The 8,655-nt window shown below is 37.3% G+C and overlaps 1 protein-coding gene across 1 annotated transcript; it reads right to left on the reverse strand.

Annotated features, from left to right (window-relative positions):
* Positions 1-826: 826 nt before the first annotated feature.
* AGTR2 (angiotensin II receptor, type 2) lies at positions 827-3,562 on the reverse strand. The gene is made up of 3 exons (XM_006872118.1): positions 3,451-3,562; positions 3,263-3,325; positions 827-2,072 (listed from the first exon to the last, which is right to left on the reverse strand). Exon 3 carries the CDS (start codon positions 2,033-2,035, stop codon positions 944-946), a length of 1,092 nt encoding a protein of 363 aa, XP_006872180.1. The 5' UTR covers positions 2,036-2,072; positions 3,263-3,325; positions 3,451-3,562; the 3' UTR covers positions 827-943.
* Between the last annotated feature and the right edge of the window lie 5,093 nt (positions 3,563-8,655).

Genomic DNA, 8,655 nt, shown 5'->3' on the forward strand with positions numbered 1-8,655 from the left:
TTTGTTGGGTCTCTGTAGCCCCTCTTAATATCAAAATCTCATTCTGGAATAATCTTTTTCCATACCAGTTAAAGTTTCATGACAAATTAAGGAGCTATAGAAACCACTCAGATATTTCCATATATATCAAAGTACCACATTCAAAAGGTCAAGAATATAAAAAGTGACCTTTACATTTATAGCAATACACAGTGTTTATTATTTTTGAAAAGTGATCAGAGAAAATAGAAACCTTCAAAGAATAGTTAAAATGGATAAACTTTCTTTTAACAAGTATTTATTCAGAGTTTAGAAAACACTCAAATATGTTTTATTTATAACTGTATAAAACTATACTTTTTACTTCAGCTAAAATATAAGATTAAATGTGATGTAATCTATATTCCTAGCCCTACTTAATATATAGTTATATCTTAAATATAAACTATGCTTAAATGATGTATAAAAGGAATATCATTTTTATTTTTTTTAAATGTCAAAGGTATATAAGCCCAGAGCCTGAATAATATAATACCAATCTATTATAATATACTTAACTTAGAAGTGTTCATCTCTCTTAGCAGAATGTCCTGTAAATAATGTAATGAGTTAAAAGGCTGGTCCTGGTTCAAGAGAAAATCCAGATTAAATGTGGGTACTAAACCCCACTAAGAAACCCCAGCCTATGCCAAGGAGAAATCTGAAACCCCAAGTTATCACATCCAATGTAATATTAATTATAATTTGAGGAAATTCTCTTCCCTCCAGGTTATATATATGACTCACCAATGACAGTCTTGTACCATTGACCAGAAAAAAAAAAGGGGGCAATTACTGAGAGTTACTGGAGTGAGAAAAGATTAGGGGGCAAAAAAAGCATTATTTGATTAGAACCATTAAAAGATCATTCTGGTGGATATTAAACCAAACAGCCATGATGATAACACACATTCCATTCTCATGTTTAAGATACAAAAGTCTCCATTTCTCTAAGGGAACTGCTTTTTCTGCAAGACACACTCTCTCTCTTGCCTTGGAGCCAAGTAATTGGAACCCGAAACACACGGCGAAGCTTCTGTTGGAATCGGTTTCCAACAAAACAATACAGGAAGGGATTAATGCAGCTGTTGGTGAATCCCAGGAGGATGGCAAAAGGAAGTGCCAGGTCAATGACTGCTACAACTTCACAGCTATTAATGACACCCATCCAGGCCAGAGCATCCAGGAAGGTCAGAACGTGGAAGGGAAGCCAGCAAATGACGAACGCCAGAACAACAGCAGCTGCCATCTTTAGGACTTGATCACGGGTTATTCTGTTCTTCCCATAGCTATTGGTCTTTAGTAAATGTTTTCTGATTCCGAAATAGCATGTGGCTATGAATATTAAAGGGATAATAAAACCAAGGATATTTTTCATTAAAGCAATGCCAGCCGACCACTGAGCATATTTCTCAGGTGGGAAAGCCATAATACACGCATTCACTCCTAAGTATTCAATGGTTCTAACGTCTCGGAAATAAAAAGTTGGCAATGACGACAGACAAGCCATACACCAAACAAGGGGAACTATATACGATGCTTGCCACGGGTTTCTTCTTTGAGACAGAAAGGGGTAGATGACAGATTGGTACCTATCAACACTCATACAGGTGATAAAAAAAATGCTTGCAAACATGTTCAGGGTCAAAAAAGAACCAGAAACTTTGCACATCACAGGTCCAAAGAGCCAGTCATATCTGTAAGAATAATAGGTTGCCCAGAGAGGAAGAGTAGCCAAGAGGAGTAAGTCAGCCACAGCCAGGTTGAAGATGTAAATGCTAGAAACTTTTTTAGGACCCTTTTGACAACAAAATAGTGTCACCACAACAATATTGACAAGAAATCCAATCACAAAGATAATGTAGTAGAGAACAGGAGCTGCCTCTAAATGTTTATCTGATTGCTTATGTGAGCAGTTAAACAGAGACACAGTGCTTCCAGAACTGTTCACAAGTCCAAAGTGAAGATTGCTGTTCATGTTTTCGCTGATGGTGATGAAAGTGTGGTTGCTCTTCATATTGAAATATCGGCAGCCCTAATCCTTATTATGACTTCTATGAGAAAAAGAAAATGGAATCCTTAGAACACATACAGAGTATAGGACGTCATTGAGTCCTGAACATTTTGACACTTAGCTGAAAGGATAAAGAAAAAAAAAGGAGGTGCTAATAGAAAACAGTATGAAACATAACAATATGGATTTTGCCTGTTGAAGAAATAATTGCAATTTTCTCAATGGTAGCACAAAGTAAGATCATTTTGACTCAGACTGAACATTCTGAACGGAACTACCCGTTACCCATTTGTTCTGTCATATTTTCCACAGGTTTAAAGAAAACGAATGTTTCGAAAATTTATTCAGGGTAGGAAATGTGTCAAACAAATAAGGACTGAAAAATGAGAACAGTTAATATTTCAAAAACACTCGAGTACATATCTCAGCCTGTACACTTTCTAGAAACCACACTGCTGCCTTCTATTGCAGAGAGAAATGCCTTATTCCAGTAACTAATTATATACAAATCATTACAGCTATGGAAAATATAAGTAACCTAAGCTATGGAAAATATAAAGGTGCATACAAAAGACTGAATATGCAAAAATGAACATATTGTTGTGGACATTCATGGTTGAGAGGAAGTTATGGAATATGTGCATATTTCTGTCTGAATTTTAATAGAGAATATTAACTTTATACATATATGTGTGTGTATGCATTTTGAAGCTTACTCTAGCGAATGGAAAAAAATAATTCATATTCAATTCAATTAGTGAAACACAACAACAACACAAACAACCAAATTTGTTATAGGGTCAAGTTGAAATAGTTTTGATTACTCAATGAAATAGCAATTCAACATCAAGAATTAATCATGATAATCGTTTCATCAGTTTTCCGTTGCTATCTTTTCAGTTTAACAGAACTAAATAATCAGTTGCTGTCAAATGTTATAATCAAACTTCAAGTGCTTATGATATTGGTTGCTTTGCTTACTCACTAACAACATTATTTTAAAACAATAGAATGAAAATTAACTGAAGGTAAACACATTAAGGGAAAGACTATTACTTTACAGAGTTTTAAAATACATTCAAACTCCCCCCAATTAAAAATGAAATCTCCAAAAAAATCAACTAATAAACAGCACAAATATAATTTTGTTTACAGCTCATTACTTCATAATCTCCCTGACTTAACAATGGACATGAAGGAATTGCAAATAAATAGCACTTGAAGACTTACTGGTTGTTGGAGTTTAAAACTTAGTTATCATAAATCAGCTTGTCTAGATCCTGAAACGCACCCCTGGAACAGAAACAGCAGTTAAATCATCTAGGAAAAAGTGAAAGTTCACACATTAAAAAAATATATTTTCATTTAATGTATGTTCTACTTTCCCAACTAGAGTATATATAATGGTTCAGACTTACCTTAAGAATTCAGCCTGAAGAATGCTTTTAATTCTGTGCTTTTTTGTTCCCTTAGACTCGGGGACGTAATAGCACCAGATCTCTGGTTTCCTTCTTATATGTTCGGTCTGTCCACTGGGAGCCTTCAACCTACATAATTCTAGGACTGACTTATGAACACTTGCCAGCTTTCCAGAGGTCCCCCCCCCCCTTTCTTTCTTTTTTTTTGTTTTTTTTTTTTTTTTTTTTTGGCTGCAAAACATTAATCTGAAATTCTCACTGTCTCCAATCATAACAACTCATTCAAATAAATCTCAAACAAAAAAATAAATTTTGCACAAATGTGTTAGAGAATTTTGAAGTCAGTGACTTGCTTTAAAAGAAAGATGTAATTATTTGCAGAAATTTCTCTTTCTTTCTCCCTGATATTGGCATTATAAAATGGGCTGAGGAGTGGAGACTACGGAATTTATTCTAGTAGCGGGGTCTTTACTCACCAACCTTCATAGCATTTTGAAATTCTTACTCTTGTTTATTAAAGAATGATGGCAACTTTACTTGAATTCTATAACTTCTAAAAATTCTCTCTTACGTTATGCAGATTTTCTTTACTTGTTGCTAGAGGAGTGGTGATAGGAGGGAAATAAGTTTCTCATTCTGGAAAAAGATATTAACATTTAATGTCTCCTTCCATACGGTTCTGCTATATTTATATTTAGATATTAAGTACACAAAGTGAAGCAGAACTAGGCATTACTACAGCTTACATCATTATCTTTTAGATTTGTTTGGGTGGTGGTGGTGGTGGTTTAGAGTTTTTGTTGCTTTGTTTATTTGTTTTGGTTGGGTTGGGGAACCAACCAGTCCAGGAGAGATGAGACCAGGTAATGGTAGTATTAATACTAGTTGACACTTAGTAGATGCTTTATGGCACTGTGGGATAAGGCACTGGACCACAAGGTCCATTTGAACCACAAGGTCAACTGTTCAAACTCACCATCCACTCCTTAGAAACCCTATACAGGGTCGCTATGAGGTAGAACCAACTCAACAGTACTTATCAACAACAACAACATGTACCAAACATTATGCTTCACATTCAGCCGTCTAATACAGATGCAATATAGCATAACGGTAAATACATGACTTCTAGAATCTAACTACCTGGCTTCAAAAACCCAGCTCTACTACCACCTTTTTTTTTTTTTTTTTCACTTTGCCCAAGTTATTTTATGTCTCCTTGTCTTCATTTTCTCATCTGAAAATATATATCTAAAAAAAGGATGATGTTAATTACCTAAATTATAGGCTTATGAAAAGTAACTTGAAAAAATCAATTTAAAGTGCTCGAACCATTTAAAGTGCTACATAAGCAAACATTGCACCCATTTTACAGATTAGGAAACGAAGGTTCCAAGAGTTTAAATACTTTTTCGGAAAGCACAAAGGAGGAATTCGGACTTCAAATAAAACAATCTACGATTAGAGTCCATGCTGTTCATCTCTATAGTACAGGAGGAAACAGTAACTGGTCGTTAGTTTTACCCTTGGCAACAAGAAAACATATAGCAGTCAGTAATCATAGTGATGCAGGATAATGCACTACACCGCAAGGTCAGTTTGAACTACTAGGTCAGTGGTTCAGACTCACCAGGCACTCCTTGGAACCCCTATACAGGGCCACTATGAGTCGGAGCCAACAAATGACAATTCACAAGCATTTACTAAAGCATTAAAGAAGGTGGGGGGGAAAGTTTGATGAGTTGTTGTGTTGGGGGAAATATTTTTACTAATTTCATTCTCCAAGTTGAGACCATGGGAAAGAAAAATGCATGGGTTAATCATTTACTAAAGTTTGTGCAGAAGACTCATGAAGCTTTCATTGGGCAAACAGCAACTAGTTCAGCAGCAAGAGAGCAAGAAAGGTGGCACCACAAGGATGGATGACACAGGACAAAGTTGCTAGTGACAAGAGACAAAGCAGATGACTTTTGCCATGTGTCTGTTTCTCCAAAAGTCCATCCTGTAGCACACAGACTGATGGGGTGAGGAGGAACAGATCACCATTACCTGAAAACTACAATAGCATGCAAAGATTTGCATAACACCATGTTAGTGTTTCTTTTGGAAGACTGACTTTGAGCCTTGAGAAAATGCTAGAAAATGCTATAAGCATGCATATGGACTGTTTTACCAAATCTCAAAAGATTTGTAGCCTCTGATCTATGCAGATTCAGGTTGAGATTCTGTCTAAATGATGGAAAACTGATGTGTGGGAAACAAATAAGCAGGCACATATGGTTATAGGCAGGAGAATTGAAATGAGGACTGGTTTTACTCTTTGTTTAAGCCTGGTTTCTCCCTTCATTTCAAATGTTTGTTTTTGCCACATAAAGGGGAATTTTCCAGGCCAGAGTCTTCTGAGTGGTCACGACAGGTCAGATTCCCACCCTGCTCTATTTCTAGCCCCCTCTCATGCCCCTTGAAAAGAAACGGCCAGGAGGTGAGCTATAAACTTTCAAGAATAAACTGCAGACTTGCCTCTGGGAGACCTAGCCTTGAACACCCGCAAGGCACAGGAGACCTTGTCTACAACGTTTGTCCTTCATTTCAGTAAGTTCTGACGTAAATAAAGTTTAAAGAGTCACACATTTCCCAGAAGATTCAAAGAACATTTACTTTCTTCCTTCATAATTTTAAGAGTAAAAATTTGCACAAGTCAGAGAAAAATTTTGTGACTGCAAGGAATTAAGAAAAAAGGGAGCAGAGAGAAAATAAGAATAATATTGACGCCATTTCAAGGGAGAAATGCAGCATAGCATTGATTCTGCAAAGAACTCTCAGTTAAGTCAACAATGTAAATACACTTTAGAGTCCAATAAATGTCAGTCATAGGAAGTAATACAAAAAATATTCACTCTCTTAGGGGTAAGGGACAATTTTTCAGATGGAAAATTGACTTTCAAAGCCCCAGGCCATTTGAATAAATTATACTGCTCTTGGACAAGTGCACCTGGGATAGAAGGATTAAGAATTATATTATTCTTTTAGTGAATATCTATTCTTTATTGACAGATGAGATGACATAAAAGTAAAGTTCAAAGGACCTGGATAAAAGACACTCTTGAGAAGAATTTCTCTTCTGCTCAAAGGATATCAAAGCCAAGCCCATTCCCAATGAGTAGATCCCAACTCATAGCAACCTTATGAGGTAAGTCCAGAACAGAAGTGCTCCAAAGATTTCTTGGCTGTAATCTTTATTGAAGCAGATTTTTCCGGCCTTTCTTCCACATTACTTCTGGGTGGATTTGAACTGCCAACATTTAAGCTCAGTGCAAACTGTCCCTGGGTCCTTGTCATGGTACTTCACTAAAAGAAAGCACACAGCCATGGAGTCGATTCCGACTCATAGTGACCCTGTATAAGGTTTCCAAGGCTGCAGATGTTTACAGGAGCAGAAAGCCTCATCTTTCTCCCTTGGAGCAACTGGTTGGTTTGAACTGCCAATCCTGTGGTTAGCAGTCCATTGCTTATCCTACAGCGCCACCCAAGATCTTTACCATGGTACTGTAGAAGGCAACAAAAGAGAAACATTACGTTAATGGAAAGATTTGTCTTTAAAATCAGTCAGACTTGGCTTTAAAAACGTCTCTACCATTTTCTGGTTATGCTTATACTTCAAGTCTCTGTAATTCAGTTTCTTCGAGCATAAACTAGTTGATAATTGTAGAACGTGTTGTGCAGGATGATTCTGAAGATCAAATGTAAAGTGTCAACTACAGTGTCTGGTTTATAGGAACCCAGATACCTGTTGTCACCAAGTCTATTCTGACTTGCGTTATAGAAGAGAATCGTTCAATAGTGTTTCTGACATGTAATCTTTACAAGCCTTACTTTCATGGTTCTGTTGGGTGGGGTCTAATGATCAATTTTTAGATTTGTTGTTGTTAATTGCCGTTGAGCAGGTTCTGACCCATAGCGACCCAATATAGGGTTTCTGAGGAGCAGCTGGTGAGCTTGAACTGCCTACCTTGTGGTTCAAACTGAGCTTGCGGTCCAGCGCATTAACCCGCAGTGCCACACCAATTAGTGGTGGACTAAACAGCTGTGTCATCTGGGAACTTTTCAAAGGCTAGATACAAGATCTAGGAACAAACCTTACTTTCTCCTCTTGCCCATTCCCATCCCACCCCACCCACAAAGATGAAGCTTTGAAGCAAAAAAAGGACCACAAAAATAAAAGATAACCTGTGTAATATGCGTGTCCTAGTTAAAGATGTAACAGAAGTGGAGATTACGGGATGGCTGAATGTATATAAGGCTATCTTGTTAGTCTAAGGTTCTTTCAGAAAAATGCCACCACCACCCTCACCCCTGCAATGCTAGCTAACTCTCTGAATCTCTGTCCAGTTCTCCCAATGTCAGTGCATGTGAACACATACCATTCCCAGTGTATGTACTGACATACATTGGAATTTACCTATTGTTAAGAGCCATCAAGTCGGTTAAGACTCATAGGGTTTCAGAGGAATGGCTGGTGGGTGTAAAATGCTGATCTTGAGGTTAGCTGTTCAGTACTTATGATACAATGCCACCGCAGGGATTCACCTAGCTATAGGGAAAGGGGTCCTGGTGATGCTGTAGGATAAGCACTGGATTGTTAGACACAAACCCAACAGCCTCTGTGTGGGAGGAAGACGAAGTTTTCTGCTCCCATAAGATTTACAGCCTTAGAAACCCTATACAGGATCACTATGAGTCAGAATCGACTAGATGGCAGTGGAATTTTTGTTTCTTTACCTGCAGAGAAGCCTACTTTTTAAAGAAGACAACGAAGAAGGAAAAGATCAAAATGGATGTCAGAAGAGACTCTGAAACTTATTCTCCAGTGTAGAGATGCTAACGCAAATGGAAGAAATAAGAAGTTGCAAGAGCTGCACAGAAAATTTCAAAGGTCAGTTCAAGAAGACAAAGTCAAATATTACAACGAAATGTGCAAAGATCTGGAGTCAGAAAACCAAAAAGGAAGAACATGTTCAGCATTTCTCAAGCTGGGGGAGCTGAAGAAAAAAATTCAAGCCTCGACTTGTGGTATTGAAGGATTCTCTGGGCAAATTATTGAATGATGCAGAAAGCGTCAAGAGAAGATGGAAGGAATACACAGAGTCACTGTACCAAAAGGAAATGGTTGATGTTCAACCATTTCAAGAGGTAGCATATGATCAA

The sequence above is a fragment of the Chrysochloris asiatica genome, unplaced genomic scaffold (assembly GCF_000296735.1).
Source record: "Chrysochloris asiatica unplaced genomic scaffold, ChrAsi1.0 scaffold00183, whole genome shotgun sequence".
Lineage (NCBI taxonomy): Eukaryota > Metazoa > Chordata > Mammalia > Afrosoricida > Chrysochloridae > Chrysochloris > Chrysochloris asiatica.

Coding starts and splice junctions, on each gene's coding strand:
- AGTR2 (XM_006872118.1), bottom strand. CDS start 2,035: ATGAAGAGCAACCACACTTTCATCACCATCAGCGAAAACATGAACAGC.